Source organism: Cuculus canorus, chromosome 3, assembly GCF_017976375.1.
Source record: "Cuculus canorus isolate bCucCan1 chromosome 3, bCucCan1.pri, whole genome shotgun sequence".
In the NCBI taxonomy this organism is placed as follows: domain Eukaryota; kingdom Metazoa; phylum Chordata; class Aves; order Cuculiformes; family Cuculidae; genus Cuculus; species Cuculus canorus.
The window spans coordinates 14,290,111-14,314,321 of NC_071403.1; the positions used below are offsets into that span (position 1 = coordinate 14,290,111).

A 24,211-nucleotide genomic window follows, 5' to 3' on the forward strand; every position below is an offset into this window, starting at 1 on the left:
TTTAAGCTAGATATTCTTTAGATGAACTGAGTGCACCATAACCAACCTTTTTCATCTTGCATAGAGCAAAGTTCTGCTTGGGGTTGTATTTAATATATACCCTGTCAACATTCAATACAGATACTTACCCAATTAAGAGGAGAACTGCACAAACTGTGATGAATCCCAGAGTATACTTGAATGCAGTTTTAATGTGCTATATATTAAAAAGAAAATTAATAGATTAACATAAAATAAAAAGGGATTTGTCCAGGTTGTGGCAAAGCCTACTCAGTAACAGTTCTATAGAAGTACTTTCACAGAACACGAGTAGTTTTAGACACAAGTCAGATGTATACATTCTTAAGGAGTCTCATAGCTTGAGAGCTACAACCAATGATATTGCATTATACTTTCATCATAAACCACGCTCTTCAGCTGTGCCCAGAAACCAGGGTACATTCGTTCAGAGCAAATGCACTCTAAGAAAATTCTTATTATCAATGCTTTATATTATGACCATGACTAGAAGTCTTGTTCTTCTTCCTCATGTTACACATATAACCTACTAGATGGGAAAAATTACCATGATCAATGATTACAATATTCTTTAAGAGAAGTATTTTCTTTTAAGACATTAGCACCTTACTGGCATGCATTTATTGTATTCCCTGGAATGTCATGCATGTCAAAAATCTGCAGTGCATTACAAAAATAATTAAGATCTAGTTTCAAGTAGATTACTACTGCCTGCTTCAAGAGAAAAGACAAATGCTACAAGAAGGTACTCGAATTTAGCTTGTATCTCAATCAGTACTATATTTGTCTCCTGCTTTAAAACCTGTGCATAGATGTTTTCTATTCTAAGAAAAACCTTATGAAATAAGTTTTAACTTCCTGTATATGAAATACGGCCCAAAGGAGCTTGTAGAAAGCTTAAGAATTCATGGAAAAACAGGTTTTGATTACTGATCTCCCTAAATTTTCTTTTCATGTAAGATCACAGTGCTTAGAGTAGACTATGCCAGATTCAGTGTTCTTAAAAGCTGCTTCAGTATTTTTCAAACATTTTGTAATGGACTTACAGATGCTATTAAGATTGTAGTACTGAAGTTAAACTATTGTTCTTGCTTTCATTTTTGCCTACATTTGCTTGCCTTTTCACAGCTTAGTGCATTTGCTAGAGTGAACTTACCGAACATGTGTTGCCATCATCTTCTTCCTTCTCCTCATAATAGAAATAGACAAAAGGAATCCACAGAAAGACGCAGAACAGTATGATCGAGTACAAAGCTACAAGAAAGAATTTAATTAAGTCAAGAAACAGAGTTACGTTGGCACTTCATTTACTGCATAGTCATTCAAAGGAAAGAATCAGTTTCCGTTCATCCCAGCTCTTGCTAATTTCAACCACTGACAAGTTAATAAAACTTACTAGCCAGCATATGAACGGTTACTGGTTTGTTAACTCCAAAGGACTTATAGAATTAACACTTTCCAACTAACTATTTCAGATACACCTCCAATTTAGCAATAATAAAAAGACTAAAAGTAATAAACTGCATGCAGGCGATATATAGGTCTAGCACACTGGAGCAGAGGTAGCATAAAGGACACTAAATAAAAGCAAGCTATGTCACCTAAAACAAGAGTTATTCATAGAAAGGGTACAGACAAAAATACAACACATTTCAAGTTACTTTAATCACTGAACTTCATTTCAGGGGATGCTCTACTATTAATGTAAGTACATTACAGATGGAAGGCAAGAGGCTGTTACTGACAACCTCAAATCACAGTTGAACAAGTCATTGCAACATAGCAATACAGCACTGTCACTTAGCACCCATTCTTTAAAGGAGGAACTAATTGAAGAACACAACAGACATTTATCTTAGTAGCCTCTAAATCAAAACAGTCATACTGTCTTATTACTTTTATGCACAGGTGATCTTAAGAGACTTTAAATCACTTAGTTTAACACAGGTAAAGGGTTAAACTAACACAAGTCTTCATGAACACTACCTGATAACTTGAAGACCTTAAGAAAGCTAGTTAAAATCCACTGGACTGATTAGCCAGTGATATAGAGGGAGGAGACCAATTTCAGATCAGGAATATCAAGTTTAAAACTTAAGCTCCTTGCATTAGAAGTTATATGCTTTTTAGGACATCATTATTTAGCGAAATCCTTCAACATTTCCAAATACCTTAAAATGTTTCAGAAGTCTATTAGGAAACTAAAAGCTGTCAAGCAGTATGTTGCATTATTTGCACCCCACAAGGAATGTATGGTAGCATAGCTAACGAAGCCCTCAATGTTCAAAGTACTACACAACCAATATGGCTTGTGTAAGCACAAAAATCAACCCTTTGAGTGGGTAAATAGAGACACCCAGGACCACAAAAAACCTGTGATCTCTGGCTATTTTTCATCTTTGCCTTATTTCGCATAACTGATCAGTGCCTTCCCAGCACTAACTACTATAATCACCCCTAAGTTAATTGTGTGGCTTCTTGTATGGGCCATTTCACTTCTTAAGAGTATCCATGTGCTTCAAAGAAACCCACCTCATCACTTTCAGTAAAGATGGTGTAGAAGCCAAATAAAGTATCAACACCAAGAACCTAAATATAAATAATCAGTTATTTCTAAACAGAACTCATTCTTTAGAAAAATATTTAAAGGTTGTAGAGGTATATACTGGTTAGAGTGCTGAGTTAGCACACCAGTGTAATAAACAGAACAATTTCTTGGTTAGTTCAGAAATGCTCACGTTTTTCAAGAGCATAAAAATCAGGGCTCTAAGACATATTAAAACTTCAAACCCTGAAATGCAGCATCCCTACTTCTCAAACTGCTTCAATATTGTGAATGTCTCCAGAAATCAACCTCTCCAACCTAAAGTCCACTTTTTAAGACTAGTCTTAAATCCACACTGCACCATGCCATTAAATTAGGCAAGTTACATGCATCATTAATCACAGACCAGAATAATCAGCCCACAGAGGTCACTGCAGGCACAGAAAATAGCCTTGCTTCTAAGTCTTACTATCTGGGCTTCAGTACATCTTATTTACACACACAGTTCATTTTCTAATGGGTCTGATCCATCCTCCAAGGGGATAAAGAAAGAGACTCAAATCCAAGAGGACACCTATGAACTGTATGAAACAATGGTATCATTTACCACTACCATAAAACATTGGTACCGCCCAAATGCTCTTGCTGCAGAAACTTAATTCAACTTTGAGAGAACAGCTCAGGCGTCTGACACTAAACGTAAGTTTGGGTTTTTTTTTTTTTTATTATTTAAGCCGCTGGTGTTCAGTTACTGAATACACAGCTAATCTGTATCGGAAATTCATAGACTCATAGAATAGTTTGGGTTGGAAGGGACCTTAAAGATCATCCGGTTCCAACGCCCCTGCCATGGGTAGGGACATGTCCTACCAGACCAGGCTGCACAAGGCCCCATCCAACCTGGCCTTGAACACTTTCAGGGATGTGGCAAATTGTTTTACATAGTTTTATAATATGATAATTAAACACTGTAAATCCTTTACTTCCAGAAAACTGTTTTGTGACACTTTCCTGTAATTCTTCATGCTAATGTTCAGTTTTCTAACCTTCTCATCTGCTACAAAGTATTAGCAGAGGACTATTCTCAATGGCTACTGCCAGTCAGCTACACTTTTCAACTAAGCTTTGTTGAATTGTCTTATTTAATTGTATTGAGGCTGTTGAATTGATGCACAGTTTTGCCAGCCTCCACCAGGTTTTGAAAATGTCTTTTTTAAGAAGACCAGACTGGCTATTAAACCAGTGGAATAATCTAATGACATATTAGACTATCTAGCTCCAACTGTCTGATTCTGCGCTTGCAGCCCAGAAAGCCAACCATATACTGAGCTGCAACAGAAGTGTGACCAGTACCCTTTAAAACAAACTTTAACAAGGATTTCATCCTGAGCATTATTTACTCTGTGGCACTCTACTCTGCTCTCATGAGACTTGACCTGGAGTACAGTGTTCAGGAGTCCTCAGAAGAGGAAGGATATGTATCTCTTAGAGCAAGTCCAGAGGAGGCCACGAAGATGATCAGAGGGCTGCAGCACCTCCCCAATGAAGACAGAGTGGGGTTGTTCAGCCTGGAGAAGAGAAGGCTTCAGGAAGACCTTGCAGCAGCCTTCCAGTATTTAAAGGGGGCCTACCGGAAAGCTGGGAAGGGGCTCTTTATCAGTGCAGTGATAGGATGAGGGGTAATAGTTTTAAGCTGAAAGAGGGGAAATCTAGATTAGATATCAGAAAGAATTTTTTTACTGTGAGGGTGGTAAGGCAGTGGAACAGTTTGCCCAGAGAAGTCGAAGATCCATCCCTGGGGGTGCTCAAGGACAGGCTGGATGAGGCTTTGAGCAAGCTGATCTAGTGGAACATGTCCCTGCCCATGGCAGGGGAGTTGGAACTGCATGATCTTTAAGGTTCCTTCGAACCCAAATCATTTTATTAACCTGTATTTCTGTGAGCCTTACAGCAGACTAGCACGCTGCTGGAAACAGGACTAAACAAAAAACGTGAACTTAGAAGCAGCTTTGTATTTGCTTTTCCCCAAGAAAAATCATCCTAACACAGACCTTTTTGTTCATCCATCAAGTGAAGTCTTAAAACTGCCTTTAAGAATTTTTTAATCAGAACTGAAAATTAAATTTGTAGGTCACATAGTTAAAAGTAGTAAAACATTATTCTTCCTGTTATACTACAGAAGATTCTTTAAAAGATTTAGCAAAGCTCCTTTCAACAAGACAGGGCACATTATCTGTTTTTTTAATTTTATTTTCAGAACATATATAGAAGGAAGAGCAACACCTTTCATCAGCTCATACAAGGGCAAGTATCTAATTGCCTGCTGTTCTGCCTGCTAAAATGCCTGTCTATTCCCTGGAAAGCTAACCTTTAAACTCAACTGTCTTGCAGCAAACAGTCAGTCAACCAAGTGACAAAGATATTTCCTCCTGCAGCTCCCCTGTGGACTTGTGACATGACAGTCTCAGTCTCCATTACTGCACTTATGGACTTCAGTCTCGAATCAGGGACTGCTCTCATTCTGTTTCACAGGTCCAACTTCCATTCCAAAGCTTTTTTCTGGGGTTTATCAGAAGCTTGAAGCAGTACCACTGGACAAGTGCATCAACATAAAGCCAGTACAATAACAGTTCCTGCCACACAGTAAATAAACTTCAGCAAGAAATCCTTGATAAAGTTTGTTTTAAAGACATAAGAGAGCAACTCTTATCTCAAGTCAAAATGACTCCTTTTCTACTGTTTTGCAGCATATCAGTATAAAGATGCCTGAACTATGAGAAAGTTATTCCTGGTAGCAGTCTTGAAGTTAAAACCAATCGTCCCTTCATGGTTTCATTTTTCTTCTAGCACTATGCAAGGGCAACTAGGAACAAAGCAAAGCAAAACGCAGTAGGTAGAAGAAACCAAAATACCTCAGGAAGTGGGAAGATGTCAAACAGTATCTGAGTTCACAGGAAGTGGAAGAATATTATAGGATCAGAAGTCGCACCATCACACACAACTTCTGCTCTTCCAGATAGTATCATATACTGATGCATTAACTTCAGTACTACTAAGTCACTTAAAACAATGCTTTATTATATTCTCCCTCACTTCTGTTGAGAAGTCACAAGCTACTTCAGAAAAATCTAAGATAAACGTTTTCACTCAAACACATTATTCTCACATAAAAAAAAATTTCTTACAACTTTTTTCTCACCCATTTTTATGGCTGCAGTAGCAAACACCTTGTTTGCCCCAGTGAAAGTTACCAAAACAAAACAGTAATGAACTTCAAGTCACACACACCTGTTTCAAGCAGGACAGTTCTAGCACTTCACCACAGTAGGTATCAATACTGTAACAGACTTTCAATTTATGTTCTGATAGATTGCTTCTCAAAAATCACACTCATTAGGAGAGTGTTTCTATAGATGTAACTCCACAATATTTGTCAAATACAGCTATGCAAGTCTTCCACAATATTTAGCATGTCTTCTCCTAGGACCAGACCATGAAAACATGAAAACATTTGACATGTGCCTAATAATTCCTAGAAGCCCAGGTCCTTGCATCAATGACTCTATATTAAACACTTGCAGTAGGCAGACAAAACTCCACACAAAAATCATCCCAATTACATGAAGAATTATTTTGGATAAATTCTTACTCAAGAACCTCAACTTAGGAATCACCATACAGTAACTAGTGTTGACTTAAGACATACATCCATTCAAAAAAAAAAAAGTTCAGCATAGACTTTAAGGCAAACCCAAAAAGATGGCCACAGAATTTATCAGATAGTCTTTGCCTCACTATGTAACACATGCAGGTCAAGAGATCTTGGTCTACCTCACAGGAAGACTAGGATCTACCAATAGCATCCTTTCACCATTCACAAAAAACTTGACCAAAGGACATTGAACATCAAGCTGACTCCAGCACACAGGATTTACTCACTAGAGGAAGCAGACCTCCAGAACACAGCTCCACGTTACTGCTAATTGTTTCAGCCTGGTTCTTCGTGGTACAGAGAAAACTGCAGCTGGATGGTTTCCAGTTCTACCCCTTTCTGAAACAGGCTTTTCTTCTAAACACAAGCCGACATGCTGTTTTAGAGCATCTGCCAACCACTGATCATTCTTCAATCACTCAAGTACTGCCAGACATCCTACTACAGTTGGGTTTATGATAATTAATACACTAAACCTCTATGGCTTCAAAGCAATCAGCAGACTGGTTTCCTAAGTAAAGCTTTTAGGCTACTGAAGTCCCACTTCAAATTACAGGTATTTCAAGCTTCATTCTGAAAGTTACCTCATTTATCATTCTTCCAGTACAAAGCCATTCTAATTTTGTATTAGTCTAGTCAAGAAATCAGCTGGATGTGACAAAAAAACTTTGGTTTTGGGGACCAACGACTTTGTAAAAAATAAAGTTTTTCTGCATTTAGTGACAGTTTCCTCAGTAAACTGCAATACAGGCAGTAAAGTTAATCCTTAATATTCTAAAACCACAAGCCACAGCCTCAAAATTCTTGCCATAATTAGAAGAAAGACTGGATTGAAGGTCAGTGGCCTGTGTACCAATTATTCATACTATAAGTTGCCACAGAGCTACAGGAGGAAAGATAGTTTTCACTGCATTTTCAGGACGAATGAGAAAGTACTGGTATTCACATCCTTCAGTATAAAAGGAGATTTCAGATCTGCTCATCCTGTTTGAAGAAAAACATGCCTAGACCAAATACGTTTAAGAGATACAAGTAGGAAAAAAATGGAATAGTATTATAAGATTGGAAGAGTTGTTTAACTTATTCCTTCTCAGCTTTCATTTCACTATACTGTGAAACAGCAGCAGGGGACTAGACCTAATGATGCAGGAGAGGCATTAAATTGTGTTTTTATATAGGAATAATGGAGACTTCTGAAAAATAAGTTACCTATTACTGTTCACTTCAATGTAGCTCTAGTTGTAACAAAATGGGCATTGATTCTTCACACTAAGATCACAAAAGAAAAATAATTTTAAAACCATCTTTAAATCTCTACCACCATCTGGAGGATGTGCTATGAAAAACATTAGTCCTACAATATTTCAAGTAGACCTCTCCAGAGAGGCAAAAACCAAATGCAGTTTCAAGTTCAGGGTACTCCAAAAATTAGTTCAGGACTTACTTAGAGACATCTTGCTTTAGAAAGAGACTCAGTTAGCCCAAAACACCTCACGGAAGTTTACCCATCAGTCTCACAAGTATACAGAAAAAGATCCACAGAAGAATCTGAAGACAGTTCCACATCAGAAGTTGTGAAACTCTTAGGCTGTTAAACAAGACCTCAGCAACCTAACAAGAGTAGAAAACAAATACAAAGTAATTCCACTATTCTATTGTGAAGAAACTTTGAGGAAGATACACTAATATTTAAGAAATTCCTTTTTGAAAGCCTAAGTAAGTTACTGGTTTTGGCTCTAGGCTTCACAACACAAAACTGCACATTCTTGTTCATCACTACTTACAAGGAGGAAGTATTCTATAACTTCAAGTCCACTACTAAAAAACCATTACTTCCTGATCAAAAAACAAAAAAATTATTCAAAAGAGCCAACCCATAGTCTAAGCCAGAAAACGTCAAGATTATGAAGCAGAAAATTACTTCCAAGTTCATATCATTGACAAAGGCAGATTTTTCACTCAAACCATGATAAGCATCACTTGTCTATAGCTACTTCTTAAGATATATTCATTAGTATTAGAACTTCTCATAAGAAAAAAGTACAATCAACAGTTCTAAATCTATACAGAGGTTTGGTGAAGAGTTACTTTATTAGATTTTATTTCAGTCAATTTTTTGCTTCAGTTTTGTTTAGGATTACCACTCTCGATGCTCTTTTACAGTAGCTCTTACTTTGAATATGGTAGTTCCTGGAAATGTTAATCCACAAGTGTTACACTCACCATTTCAAGAACTTAATACAGGGTAAGCAAGTTTCACACTGTTGCACATGTTAAGCACCATAAAAGTTACAGCAAAACCATGTGTTTCTCTTTATAGACCTACAGCCACACACAGAGGAAGCAAGTTGATAGAGTATATGGGAGAAGCCGTCACCTTTTTCATGGATCAGCCTTCAGAACATTTGCATTTTTAGGTGGCTCTTGACTGTAAAAAAAGTCACTAAAGGGCACTAAATCTAAGATTAAAGTTTAACCAAAAAGAGGTAACCCAGTATGACCCCTAAAAACTTTATGCCTTCACTTAAAGGTCCTATTCAAGTCACATATTAATACTTACTGTAGTACCCATAAAGTACGGTGTCTTCTATTTGTCTTGAAACATTAGCATCAGCCCAGTCCTAGTAATAAAGGATAGAAGCATTTAATAACAAACTAAACAAAAGAACACTTCATTCAATAGAAATCCAATACAACTGAAAAAAAAAACCTGCTACCAAATGCTTAAGAAAAAAAAAAATCACTCAGTTTTCCTATTTCAAGTGCTGGAATTCAGGTTAAACCTAATTCACCTAACAATTAAGGAAGCTGCATTCTGGGAGACTGCAATAGTATCTCCACTGCTTATACTCACTTTGGCTGTTAATCTTACGCTTCAAGCTATGAGCTTTGGTTTTTTTCAGAATATGAATCCTTAGTTACCATATATCATATTGTCGAGAATCCACTCATTTTGAAATCAATATTTCTCAATCAAAAAAGCATCAGTTTATCAGCAAGACTAACACTAGGAATTGCTAAAAGAGCAGCCCCAAAATCCCACTTCAGATAACCAATATCCACCTTACGGAATTTCAGTCACAGAAATGGCACCACAAACTAGAGTCTGGGAAAGATGGAAGCGAAAATATGATTCTAGTTACATTTGTAAGCGCACACAGCCAGAAGGCCAAAGCCAAGTTCTTGTCCCATCCATTTTTTCTTCTTCTTGAGAAGAACCATTGGTTTAAGTAAATTAAATGTTTTGTAGCATAATCATTGGTAGCCAAACTCAAGGACGGAATACAAAGGTCTGAACCTGCCTACACAGCTTAAACACATTCCAGAACTTTTTAAGTCTTGTGGAATCCACTCTGTATGGTCAAGATCAAAAAAGTAGTTATCCAGAAGGAAGAATTCTTCAGAAGTTAGTGATTCGGGAGACACACCAACAGAACAGAATAGGTGAGAACAGATCCAGCACTGTCAAAGCTACTTTCAGTTTCTTTGTGTAGGCTTTTTTCCAACTTGTAGGCTCAAGCCCTTTCATTTGTTGTAAGGGATGCATCCACTAACAGCACACGAAAAACACAAGCAAACTTACTCCTTAAAGGCCACACATGACTGACTTTAACACTTGCTCTATCAGTTCTCAGAACTGCCTAAAATTCTCATGGAATATGGGCTTGATGACATCCCATAAACACTTCATTACCCTGTTATCTCAGAAAATCAGCACCACCTTCCTTCATGTTACTATATTAAGACCTCCAGTAGGCCACTTCACATCAAGCTTTTCAAGTTCTCTCTCTGAAATGAGATTATCATCCAACTGGAACTTGAGTAGAAAAGCATACGTGCATTTTGTCATCTAATCAGCAAAAAGAAAGGATGCAAAATATTTTAGTGGAAGGGACATAAGCAACACCTTAAGTTAAGTGTCTGTCATATTCACAGTAAGTAAAATCTTTGAAGATTGTCCGGCTCAAGCCCAACAGCCTTTCAACTGAAAAATTTCAAAAGAATTTGATAGTAACAGTAATAAATACACAGCATAAAGTGTTTAAATTGCCTGGTGTTAAAAATTAAAGAACTGCATCACTTTAATTATGCCTAAATGAAATGCAAGACTGAACTCAGCAGGTGGTACTGTTTGCTTCCAACTAAGTATTTGAAAAAAGTTTCTTCTACCAGCAATGGAGACACTCAAAACCCACACCAATCAAGAAAAAACAAAAAGAAACAGTAAAACCCAAAATTTAAGTGGCACAGCCACCTTCAAGGAAGAGGTAGATAGTAATTGAAATACAACGGGTCTTAACAGCCAAAAGAACTGCTTCTCCAACTCCACAAAAGCATTAACAACATTTATATCAAGATACAGATGTAGTACTTAAAAACATTGCTTTTCAATTTGTTGCTCAAATTAAGCATATTAAAATACTGAGATATTATGTCACAGTAAAAGCTGTAAAGATGCAAAGATGCACACAGTGGCAAAATGCACACATACCTGCACTAACAAACTTTCCATCACTCTGCACAAGAATAATCTGTAACGCAAGCTAATTTAATAGTATAGGATATCTATTACGTGAGCTTTCAGTCAGGTGCTGGAGTTCCATATTTACACAAACTAAGGAGGTAAAAATTCTTATTCTTGCAGAAAAATTGTCTGTATGCATTCATCATGAGCAACTCAAAAGAAGTAACCAGTTCAACTGAGCCATTTCGAAAAGTACTGACAGCAGCGCTACCTTGTCAAAAGCAAAAAGAACTGCCACCTGGTAATTGTCAGAGCTCTGACACTCTTAGCAGCAACGTTTGGTGTATCAATTTCATAGGTATATGAATTTACTGGACAAGCACACTGGGGACTTGGTTGAGAACTCATCTGGACAGCCTCTAGATCTAATCAGTTTACTTCTCCATCCGTTATGGCCCAAGCTTGCAATATATACAGCAAATACCTTAGAAGCACAATAGATTAGCAAGGTGACAATTCATTACTGCCTTCAACAGCAGTTTAAGATGTGAAAACGTGACCACAAATTCATTCAAGTTCTACAGAATTCAGTCATTCAGCACTGTTCTAGTGTACTTCATTTTGTTCTGTGCAGGTTGGCAAGCACACATCATATCACCTCTAAAATACTTGTAACAATATGCTGTATTGATAGGTAAGGGAATCAAACTGCAAGGACACCTCCAATGACTATGAGGTCATACATACATAAGTATTCCTTAAGAGTTATAGCTTTAACAGAAGCAATGCTGAAGAACTCAGGAGATGTAAATACAGCCATAAATGTAGAAAGTAAATACATTAGAAAACATTGCTACACAATAAGGATAAAGAAAGGCAGTTTAAGACACTTCAGTTTCTCTAAAAGCTAAAACCAAGGCAAAGCTCCCTCAAGTGATCCATTTTATAATTACAGTCATAGAAAATTAGTTATAAAGAATACTTGCTTCCCCCAATATGCATTTATGAGGGTCTTCCTTCTAGCAATTGTATAGTTAGTGACTCACATTAACCTATTTCAACAGAACCATAATATTCAAACTTCTCAGATAACTTCCCCAAACAAAGGCAGTACAAGCTATAATCCAACATTTTTTACCTTCCTCACACTTTGGTGAGGAAATGGCCATCAATTTCATTCTTCTGTCCCTGTTAAAAGTGGCATTTCTACTGTCACTGCTAGACCCTGCAAGAATATCACAAGCACTGAGTGAAGATAGCTCCTACTCTCTGTAATGAGGACTTAATAGAGCTTGAAGTGGTGCAACATGGCAGATTTCAGTACTTCTGACATTTCAAAGGTAGATGAAGCTGTCATTCTGCTGATTAGCCTCTCCCAAAGCTTCGCCAACAAAAAGGAAGATACAACACCAAAGACTGAAGGGTGGGTCATAACATGGTTAAGTGTAAATAATTTCATATCTGGGACTCTGATCGTCCAGTCTGTTACTTCCAAAAATGGAACAAACAGAATTTTGACTGCCAGATGGAGTGTAACATACAGAAACATGTATGTGTCAGCCACCTCTGGCTACCATGAATATTTTGGCCAATTATTGTTACTTCACTAGTAGTAATTCCTCCTCCAGACAGAATGCATGGTCTCAGTTTATAATGTCTCAGCTAGCACCCTTCTAGAATAAAAAAAAAAAATCTGACATTTCCAGTGGTTCTGTATTCAGAGCTGCTACATAATGAGCTTCTCCGATGATACAAAAGAATTCTAAATAGAATGGTCTGCAAAAATCACCTCCCATTAAACAGATGCTATTCCTTGAATCATTAAGGAGACAACTGGCTTTTAACAGCTTAGGCAGACACCCACAGTTTGTGAGATATTCAGTCTAACTAGCCTGAAAGAAATGCCACTAGCTTTTAACTTCATATAGCAGCAAGAATCGTCACATGTCAAAAAGTAACAGTTCTCATCACATCCCCGTTCTGCTGCACCAACAACAGGAAAAAAAAAAAAAAAAAAGACTGTGATGATAACATCCTTGTTTCAAGCAGTCTTCCTGCTGCAAGACAGTATCAACTACATTTTAAATATTTATGAGACTTGTAGGTCAGAGGCAGAAGTCCTGGGTTCCAGCATCAATTTTAAGTCTTTAAGCTAGGGTGAGGTTTTCTGTTCCTAAGCGCTTGTTATAAATCAAACAAGCTTTCAGATCAAACAGATGAGATCCAACTGGATGTATTTGAACTCCACTGCACAAACTAAAGCATCGTCAATGCAAACACAGCTAAAACCTTCAAGATAAAAGTTGTGCTGGTGAACAGTAGCAGGCCTTCACTTACAAGGTAATACTCAGAGTCTTTTGACTAGTACTAGAACCAAAAGCTTGCTTTCCTTCTTAACAGCACTATGAACCAAAGCTTCCAGAATAGGTGTTGTTGCAACAAATTCTACTGTACATCAGAATAATCATAGAATCATAGGATGGTTAGGGTTGGAAGGGACCTTAAAGATCATTTAGTTCCAAACCCCCAACATCAGCAGGGACATCCCACTAAATTAGGCTGCTCAAGACTTCATCCAACCGGGCCCTGAACACCTCCACGGATGGGGCAGCCACAACCTCCCTGGACAACCTGTTCCAGTGTCTCACCACTCTCACGGTGAAGAAATTCTTCCTAATGTCCAGTCTAAATCTGCCCCTCTCCAGTTTATAACGATTCCCCCTCATCCTATCCCCACAAGCCTTTATGAATAGCCCCTCTCCAACTTTCCTGCAGCCTCTTCAGGTACTGGAAGGTTGCTGTAAGATCTCCTTGGAGCCTTCTCTTCTCCAGACTAAACAACCCGACCCCTCTCAGCCCGTCCTCGTATGGAAGGTGCTCCAGCTCTCTGATCATCCTTGTAGCCCTCCTCTGGACCTGCTCCAACAGCTCCATATCCTTCTTACGCTGAGGATTCCAGAATTGGACACAATACTCCAGATGAGGTCTCACAAGAGAGGAATAGAGGGGAAGAATCACTTCCCTCAACCTGTTGACCACGCTTCTTTTGATGCAGCCCAGGATACAGCTGGCCTTCTGGGCTGCGAGTGCACACTGCCGGCTCATGTCGAGCATCTCATTGACCAGCACCCCAAGTCCTTCTCTGCAGGGCTGCTTTCAAGCACATCATCCCCCATCGTGTACTGGAGTCGGGGATTGCCCTGACCCAGATGCAGGACCTTACACTTTGCCTTGTTGAACCTTATGAGGTTCTCACAGGCCCACTTATCCAGTCTGTCCAGGTCCCTCTGGATGACATCTCATCCTTCCGGTGTGGCAACTGCACTGCCCAGCTTGGTGTCATCTGCAAACTTGCTGAGGGTGCACTCAATCTCACTGTCCACATCATTGATGAAGATATTGAACAGCACTGGTCCCAGCACGGATCCCTGAGGGGCACCCTTCATCGCAGATCTCTATCTGGACTTTGAGCTACTGACCCTACGCCTGGAATATGACTATCCAGACCGTTTCTTACCCACCGTACCATCCACCCATCAAATCCCCATCTCTACAATTTAGAGAAAACGATGTTGTTGGGACCATGTCAAAGGCTTTACACAAGTCCAGAAAGATCACATCCATTGGTTTACTCACATCCACTGCTGCGGTTACCCCATCATAATGGCCAAGTTTATGTAACCCTGTTCCTTTCTTTAAGGGCTACAAAACTACTGTGCAAAACCTAATACCAAAACACTTCTGTGCATTAATTGTAAAAGCTTCATGTTAATATTTTATACATCTCACAAAATACGAGGTACCAAATGCCACAGAACGCGTGATGGAAAAGGGCTACGAAACACCGCTCTAAATTAATTCATCCAGAAATCCTCATCATTTTGACAAGCTTCAGAAAAGGACAAACTGCCTGGGTACTACACTTCAAACAATTAAGCCAATTTCTGTAACCAGGGCACACTTGCACTGAACACAATTCACAATGAGAACCTTGCATCATCAGACTACGCCTTCAATTTAACCTCTGCTATTAGTCTAATATTTTTCTTTCTGATTTTCCTACAAGTTCATTCACAGAAAAACCTCAAGGATATCTACAAATTAATGGTATGGTCAGATGCATGAAAAAAAACTGAAAGTCTACTATCTCTTCCTTTTAAGTTGAGTATCCTTGACTTTCTCAACTCTCTAGCACCAATACCAGAAATTACAGTTGGGAGGTAGAAGAAAAGAGTACATACAGAAAAAAATTGTTTACCAAGGATCTGGATAACTTCCACTGGTCTTATGGTAAAAGCGTGGAACCGTCCAGTTGAAAGGGGGTTTTGTGAACCAGCAATTTTTTTTACATAGACTATTACCCACATCTGCTATTTGTATCCATCTCAAAAGAATACCAAGTAGAAAAATCTAGTGAAGACTTAACTCACTCTGGCCATCCAAAACAAAGGATCCTTGCCAGAGCCACAGTATTTGAGACCTCAGCATCAGCTACTGAGCCATGGAGCTGCAGGGTTTGAAACAATGTTGCAGAGGAAGGGCAACAGACTCTTGGAAGTACCCTAAGCCAAATCCAGCCTGTCCTACTTGTGAAGCAGTAGCAGAAAAGTAGCACGTTACCCATGACAGTGTTAAAAGCCTTAACAAATTATGAAGCCCTTAAGTTAAAATGCTGTCAGCATCCCAACTAGATATTACTCCTAAACTGAAGTTACCAAATCAATAAAGCTGTGTGTTTATGTGCAGGTTTGTATAGTCTGACTCCATTTCCACTCTACTATATCAGAAGGGCCACGCTAAAATATCACAATTTCAACACTTGTTTTAGTATCAGAAGATCTCATGCTATTGCTGCAAAGCTAGAAACTTACTCAGCCGAGCATTTAAAGAGAAGGAAACACTCTTCTGCAAGGCATTATACAGCAATTTTATTTCAACAGGTCATCAGCAGCACCTACAAACATTCAGAACTAAGCAGTACCAAGAAGCCTTAGAAGCACAGGCAAAGGTAGTTTAAAGAAATAAAGGCTTTACCAAACAAGCATGAAAGCTTGCTTTCAGGTACAATTTTCAAACAAACTACCTACCCTACCACATCACAGCATGCGGCCATTAACAAATAAATCCATCTCAAGAAAAACAGTATATTAAGTACAGAAATTTTGTCTCCTCAAATGTTTGTAGTGACTGCATGACCACAATTGACCCATTCTCCTCATGAGTTTGCTTCTCAAATCAGGAATGCATACATTAACAAGATAGGCTCTCTTTGCAGAAGGAAATTATGCTTAGTCCCCAGCAGATGACTGTGTTCCAGCAAGGCCTAGCTACATCATTTGTTACTTCTCTAGTTAGGTTAACATATTTCTTAACATTCAGTATTGCTCTCATTGAGCTGCTAGTATTGTCATATATGAAAGGTCTCCCCTATCTTCCACACCCCTTTTAATTCTGAATAAACAACGTCTGAAGATACAAACTTTTAACCATAACACTGAACAACAGTTTATGTTATTCTCTGTTACCACCAAGAGACAGACACCACAAAAATTGTATCACAGCTCAATTCTAAATGCTTCTTATGACTTGCTGGAGCACCAGCAAAAAGGCATTCTATCATTTGCAAGCTTGTTATGAAGTGTTTTCAAGGACCTGGCCTCCTTCGGAAGTAGGGCTAAAAGAGAACACAGTCCTTGAGCTGTGTGTAGGCACTGACCATCTGCCTACTCTCTCACCTGTTTCAGGATTTTCTCTTTTACTGTAGATCCACGTAAGCTCCAAACCAAACAAAGCTGTTCTTCAAATTATTAACATGCTCCAGTTCAGCCTGGTTTTAACGGTGGTGTCCTGACAAAGACCCTGGGCCACTCCCTTTGAGAACCCCCCTTGAAGATTAAGATGACCAATGCTTTAATCAGTGGGAAGAACTCTTATTTACAGTAATGCTTAAAACAGACTACAGTGAGTACCCACCTCATGAAGAACATGAGGTATGCGCAGCAACTCCCTACAGTTTAAATCTATAAAAACAGTAGCTCAGTTAAGGCAGTAGCAACCAAAAACAGATACTACCGTAGTCCCCTCCCCCGTGAGTTTTTCCAGCTTTCCGTCTATAAAAAAATGCACTTATTAACACAGGCTATACAATATAGGTATACTAACAGAGCAAATATTTGTAAGTCTTAATGTTTCAGTACCAGAATAACAAAACATTTGAAAAAGACAATCAAAATAATATTAAACTGCAAATGGACAATACAGTCCGTCTTTGAAAACATAGACGACAAATTCCATTCTACAATGCCTCATCATGATATTTTAAAAAGCAATATTTATGAAATTTATTTATATCTTCAGGACAGCATAGTCAGCCCTTTTAGCACAACAGAAGGAACAAGCATTTGAAAATGAGTAGAATATAAAAAATAAATACTAGAAATGAAAACTGTAATGGAGTTCAAGTAACAAATAGAGCTCAGAGTTGTATTCATGGTATTAGTTCTCAGCTTCCCAAGAAACTCAGGCAGCAGAACACTTATTAAGACTCTGACAGCCAAACAACACCCTCTTTCAACACAAGTATTTCTATTGAAAAGGTAGCTAATATTTGAGAAAGTCCATACCTTAAACGTGCCATTTGGATTTTTCATGTATGAAACCAAGAAGATGTCCACTGGTAGCAGCGCTGATGAGATAAGAGCAACTGCCAGTGCAAAGATCGCTGTTATGGTAGAAATCACTTCGCTTTCCCGACGACTCTGATACTTGCGCACATAAACCCAGGAGAAAATTAGAATAGCCTAGAATACATGGGGGAAAACAGGTATGAGTTGCACAATAAGGATGTCCGAAAGTAGGGACTGAAGTTAGACCCTGTGTTTTGGTATTTATGATTGCCAAAGTATCAACACGCTTTTTACCTGTACCTTAAGGATCGATGGTATGTTCCTCACTACAATTCACTCTGTATTTTTGATACAAGAAGTAGGTACTACTACGAGAAGCGAAATGTTTTGATTAAAGCCACAACTGAGTTTCATCTAAATAATGGTATTTTCTGAAAGTCAGACAGAATGACTCTTTAATAACATGGGATTTGTTTGTTTTTCTAACAGTGGTTTTTCCAGACATCGTTCATTCTTTGGAGATGACGAGGTCTTGCGTGCAGTGTGATCTGCACTGAAGAGATGTGTCTCCTTGTGTAATCACCTGTTTGCAAAGGTCAGAGCTGGAGCCAAAGCTCCAAGTTAGCAAAAGATTTGACTATTGTGAAGTTCATAACGACACTGAAATTAGTCCTTGGGAAGTAACAGAACATAGGTAAGACTTCAGGGAAACTGCCCCAGTGCCCCGAGCTGGAGGGCCCCCCCCGGGTGCCTCTGCTGTCCCCGCACACACCAGGGCACACAGGCTGTCCCCGCTCGGGTCTGGCCGCACAGACCGATGCGGATGGCACCCCGCGCCGCCCGGCCCCGCACTGAGGGCTCGCCGCTTCCGAAACCTCCGCACCGACCCCTGGAGAGTTTTATCTGCGGACACTTTCAGCCTCCCCCTCGGCGAGGAACAGCCCGAGCAACACCAAGCGCCGCGCTCGGCCCGAACAGAGCCGGGGCAGAGGGGAGCGGCATGACCCGGGCTGCCGGGACGCAGTCCGAGGCAGGAGGAGCCGAGCCGGCACTCACCAGCAGCGCCAGGCCGAAGAGGCACCAGCCCGTCAGCAGCTCGGACGACGCCGCCGCCATCTTCGCTTCCGGTGGCGCGCGCAGACACGCCTCCCCCCCCACCCCCTCCCGCGAGGCTTTAAAGGGCGGCACCGCCCCCGCGGCGGGGCGGGAGTGTGTGTGCGACCTGCAGGGGAGACGCGGGGCGCTGTGCCTGGGGGTGCGGAGTGAAACAGCAGCGTTTAAATAGAATCATAGCATCACAGAATCGTAGAATCATAGAATGGTTTGGGTTGGAAGGGACCTCAAAGATCATCCAGTTCCAAACCCCCCGCCATGGGTAGGGATGTCCCACTGGATCAGGCTGCTCAAAGCCCCATCCAACCTGGCCTTGAACACCTCCAGAGATGGGGCAGCCACCACTTCTCTGGGCAACCTGTGCCAGTGCCTCACCACTCTCATAATGAAGAAATCCTTCCTTATGTCCAGTCTAAATCTGCTCCTCTCCAGTTTACACCCATTGCTCGTAGTGGTATCACAAAGACTACCGGTCTTTGTAAACAGTCCCTCCCCAGCTTTCTTGTAGACCCTTCAGGTACTGGAAGGTCACTTTAAGGTCTCCTTGGTCTTCCCTTCCCAGACCAGTGCTGTTTAATCTTCATCAATGACATTGACAGCAAGAGTGAGTGCACCCTCAGCAAGTTTGCAGATGACACCAAGCTGAGCAGTGCAGTTGCCGCACCGGAAGGATGAGATGTCATCCAGAGGGACCTGGACAGACTGGATAAGTGGGCCTGTGAGAACCTCATAAGGTTCAACAAGGCAAAGTGTAAGGTCCTGCATCTGGGTCAGGGCAATCCCCGACTCCAGTACACGATGGGGGATGATGTGCTTGAAAGCAGCCCTGCAGAGAAGGACTTGGGGTGCTGGTCGATGAGATGCTTGACATGAGCCGGCAATGTGCACTCGCAGCCTAGAAGGCCAACCGTGTCCTGGGCTACATCAAAAGAAGCGTGGCCAGCAGGGCAAGGGAAGTGATTCTGCCTCTCTATTCCTCTCTTGTGAGACCCCGCCTGGAGTATTGTGTCCAGTTTTGGAATCCTCAACATAAGAAGGATATGGAGCTGTTGGAGCAGGTCCAGAGGAGGGCTACAAGGATGATCAGAGAGCTGGAGCACCTTCCATACGAGGACGGGCTGAGAGGGGTCGGGTTGTTTAGTCTGGAGAAGAGAAGGCTCCAAGGAGATCTTACAGCAACCTTCCAGTACCTGAAGAGGCTGCAGGAAAGTTGGAGAGGGGCTATTTACAAGGGCATGGAGTGATAGGGCTAGAGGCAATGGGTATAAACTGATGAGGCCCTGGCCTAGGTTGCCCAGGGAAGCTGTGGCTGCCCTATCCCTGGAGGTGTTCAAGCCCAGGTTGGATTGGGCTTTGAGCAGCCTGATCTAGTGGGAGGTGTCCCTGCCCATGGCAGGGAGGTTGGAACTAGATGATATTTAAGGTCCCTTCCAACCCAAACTAATCTATGATTCTATGGAGTATCCACAACTTCCCTGGGCAACTTGTGCCAATGCCTCACCACCCTCATTTTGAAATACATGGAAGGTTCTTGAAACAAACATAGTTGTGTAGTGTATCAAACATAACATTTACATCAATTGCTAAATTGTTTATTTTTGGTACATCGCATGTGGTTTGGACACAATGGATGAATTTAGTTTTGGATTAAGGCCAAGCAATTTAGCATGAACATACCATTTTGATGAAGCTTGGAGTAGCTAGGAATTGCTCTGGTTTCTTCCCTTTCCTGAGAACTGGAATCCAGATATATCCCGTTGGCTATTTTAACTGAGTACTTAACTTAATCTTGTCAATTAAACAGTGGGTAATTTTGCTGGAACCAACTACATTCTAACAACTTCAATTAGGATCCTGCAACTACTTAGTGAAGCTGTATTTTCACGTGCAATGTGCAGGTGGGACACAGTGCAAGAAGTGGTTGCTGTTGCAAAAAGTGGGAAGTTTTTTATGTAAGCTAAAGTAGAGTCAGGTTTCATCTAAGTAATTGTATTTTTTGAAAGTTAGACAGAATGTTCTAATACCAAAAATGCCCACAAATAAACTCTCTAAGATATGTTTTGAACTTCTAGAAAGGAGGCATTCTTTATCAGGCTTGAGCAACATGACAGAGTGATCTCCATTGATCCAGTGTAGCTAGACAAGACCTGGGGAGAGAATGTGTTTCCCACTTCTGTGTGCCGGGACAGGAGTGGGACTCGAGGATCCTTGTGGGTCCCTTCCAACTCAGGTCACTCTGTGAAATCTTCCCAGAAATCTTATGCATATTCTATTACTTTCCAAGGACTAATTTTTATGTTATGATGAAATTCACAACTGTCAAATCTCTTGCAAATTTGGAGCTTTTGCTCCAGCTCTGTCTGACCTTGCATTTGAGACAGGGAAAGACTGCAAACAGAGGTGATTACAGAAGAGACATCTGTTCAGCACAGATCACACTGAACACAAGACGTTATCATCTCCAAAGAATGAACAGTGTCTGGAAGAACACTGTTTGAAAAAAGAAACAAACCAACCCCATGTTATCAGAGTGACACTCTGTCTGACTTTCAGAAAATACCTCACTTAGATGAAATTTAACTCTACTTTAGCTTAAATCAAAACATTCCACTTCTTGTAATAATACCTGCTTCTTGTATCAGTATTAATATCTGGTGGTGAGTGTGGTGCAACAGCTTTGCCATGAAGTGACTGACATCTTAGCTGGGCTTCAGTTTGCTGCAGAAGTGTTGTGACTGCACTCACAAGCTATGTGTGGGGTGGTTGGGGGTGTCAGGAGTTCAGACAGGCTTGCAGCTTCTCAAGATGGGACCTGTGTTTGGAGGGAGAGGAGAATTGCAAGTTTTTCCTCAGAGCAGAGGACACATGCTGTACTTCTTTATCAGGGCAGAGGCAGTCCTGAGGAGGGCAGTGGCATTGGCAGCATTGATGAACCAAGTGATGGAGTTGAGGAGGGTTCTGGAGAGCTTGTAAACCTTGCAGGTAGGTACCTGCAGAGGATGTGTTGGTTCAAGGAGGGGAATGTTGCTTGCAGGGGCAAATACCTGTACCATGTATTAATTCACTATGAGAGTGGTGCAGGTGGAAGTAGAGTGCAGTGGTTATTTCCATGCTGCTTGGGTGGTTGGTCATAAGTGAAGCTTTCAGGTGATTTTAGGGCCTTTCAAGAAAGCACCTGCTGGTAGAAAAGTCGTATTGTTTGTGAGGCTCATTCTGGAGGGGCAAGTACTTGGTACTGGATTTTCATTTGGTGTGACAACACAGGCATCAGGTAGGTAGATGTGCAGTGGTGGTGGTACTCGTGACCCAAGTGAAGGACAACAATTCATGGCAACCTAAGTGGGCTCATAGCACTGTAAGAAGGGCAGCAGAGGGGTTGAGGTGTGCCAAAGACAGGCTGTCCCCTGTGCCTGGTTTTCACTTATGTCGTGGGTATCACAGGCAGCAGCAGCATGTGACAACGCTCATGAGCTGAGCTATAGACAGATGGGGCATTTGAGTTGGGCTTTTTACAAAGGGGAGAGGGGAGGGAGCGAGCCCTGGAGCAGCAGATGCTGGTGCTTGTTATCTGTTTGCTGCAAAGGTTTCTTAGTGATGGCACTCAGGAGGCAAGTAACGAGGCAATGGAGTAATGAGTTTTGAGGTGACCAAACAGCAGTTTGCCAGTGCCTGCAGGGAGGCCATTGGAAAGATGGAGCCAGGTACTTCATGATGGGAGGAGGGACAACCGACAAACTGAAACAAGGGCATATCAGACTTAGTCTGAGAGAGCATTTTCACTGTGCAGACAGTTCAGCAGTGGAACAGGTTGCCTGGTGAGGTTCATGCGTTCTTGGATGTTTTCAAACTCAGTGGGGTGTTGCAACAGCTGGGGGTTGCTTCAGGAAAACCCCCAGCACAGATCAGTTGATAAAGACAGACGCGCTGGAGCCTGTCCGCCACAGGCCCTGAGAGGGAGTGAGACAAGAACTTTGACAAATATTGCTGGCTTGATCGCGGGTACTTATTGTTGAGTGGCAGGAAATTGTCGTTAAGTGAGGCAGAAGACCCTTTTGTATTAGCCAATACTGAGCTTGCTTTTTGTAATATGTATGAGCCTAAATTAGCTGTAACTGGTATAAATATAAGTTAGCTGCACAATAAAGACGACATTTGCTTGCATCAAGCTGCGTCCCGTCTCTTAATCGCGGCAAATTGGTGCCCCGTGTGAGGAAAAGGCTGATAACCACCTATCTGTGTGGCATGCCGCGAGTCCCTCGGAACTTTGAATGAGCTGCTGAAAGGAAGCAGGATCCTGGCCAGGAACAATCCCTCTGGAGAATTGAGGTGAGCCGTGGGAAAGATGGGGAATCAGATGTCTTCCCCCGAAAGAGACGTATATGAACTCATGAAATCCCTTCTTAAGAAACAAGGTATAAATATTTCTGGGCATGATCTTAAAGTAATACTTAAATGGGTACAGGAAAAGATACCCACCGTAACCGCATCTACTATATTTACGCGGGAACTCTGGGATGAAGTAGGGTTAAAACTGTGGGATGCAGCAACCACAGGGAATGCTGAAGCACAGCGTATGCTCCCGTGGTGGAGGAGTATTTTTGAGACTTTAAAAGTACAAGAAAAGAGCCCCCGAGACAAGGTGAAAGGGGAGGAGGACTTTCCAATTATCCCTCCGTTATCACTAGTAAAGGATGGACCCTCCGCGGTACCAGAACTGTGCGCCGCTGGCTGTCCTCCTGAGGAGGATCCCTTTGATCCAGGACCTTTCCGAACGCCTGGATCGTCCAGGGGGAGTCTGCCGCCCGACATCATGGGCCTTTGGAGAGATAAAGACGGAACAGGGCTGCACAAAATAATAGCGAGGAATCAGAGGAGGTAGAAGATGGCGTGGCAGAGGAAACACCAGATCTTCGCTGGAAATCAGTTAGTTATGAAGCGATAAAAGAAATTTGAAAGGCTGTAAAAAGAAAGTATTGACTGTTTCGTCACCAAGCTGCCCACTACCCCAGCGCTCGAAACAGCCACCGGCTCCATCGTATACATGAATAATTCACAGCCGTCATAGGATAGTCCTCTGCCACGAAAATGCTCTACCAACCAAAGACTACTACCTGTTAAACAATTGATACAAACTTTATTTTGTGATATATCTGCATGTTTTAAGTGTTGTGTGTGTTCGGTGCCGTGTGTAGTTTGAGTATTCATACCATCATGCTATTCTTATTGACCGGTCGTAAAAAATATTGTATGGGTATATTAAGCCAGCTCTCAAGAGAGGGGTTCTGTGCGTGTGTATGCGTGTGTGTGTTTAAAGCGCTTTAAACGTTTGTAAGACTTGCAAATTGGGTTTTGGTTATATTGAGCCTCTGTTTTGATTAATCTTTAAAATGCAACTCTGAAACCTTTCAATCTCAAACGTCCACTAAGCCGGCAAACAGGTAGATTTACCTGGGACCTTTGAAGTGAAAGGCTGCAGAGGACAAGATTTTAAAATACATAGCTGTGTGTGAGTCTCCCCCCCCATACTCCTGATTTTGTTTGAAAGTCAAGGTTTTTTTGTTTTGTTTCAGCTTGGGAGTCCTTATCTCTCTCTAGGGGAGTAACAATTTATGAAGAACACTCTGCATTCCAGTGTCCCTTATCAGATCAGCAACTGCTGGGTCCTAGTGCAGACAACTGTAAAGGGAATTTTAGCCAGATACTAATGAAGACATGATTTAAGAGTCCAAAAG

General features: G+C 41.1%; 1 protein-coding gene across 1 annotated transcript in view; it reads right to left on the minus strand.

Moving 5' to 3' along the window:
• Positions 1–18,525, minus strand: part of LMBRD1 (LMBR1 domain containing 1) — an 85,244-nt gene extending 66,719 nt beyond the window's left edge. Inside the window, exons 1-5 of the mRNA XM_009564812.2 lie at positions 18,423–18,525; positions 17,364–17,540; positions 8,836–8,896; positions 1,175–1,272; positions 129–196 (exon numbers count right to left, since the gene is read on the minus strand). Coding sequence (XP_009563107.2) covers positions 129–196; positions 1,175–1,272; positions 8,836–8,896; positions 17,364–17,540; positions 18,423–18,482 — 464 coding nt within the window. The 5' untranslated portion in view covers positions 18,483–18,525. The remainder of the gene's footprint in view (positions 1–128; positions 197–1,174; positions 1,273–8,835; positions 8,897–17,363; positions 17,541–18,422) is intronic.
• Between the last annotated feature and the right edge of the window lie 5,686 nt (positions 18,526–24,211).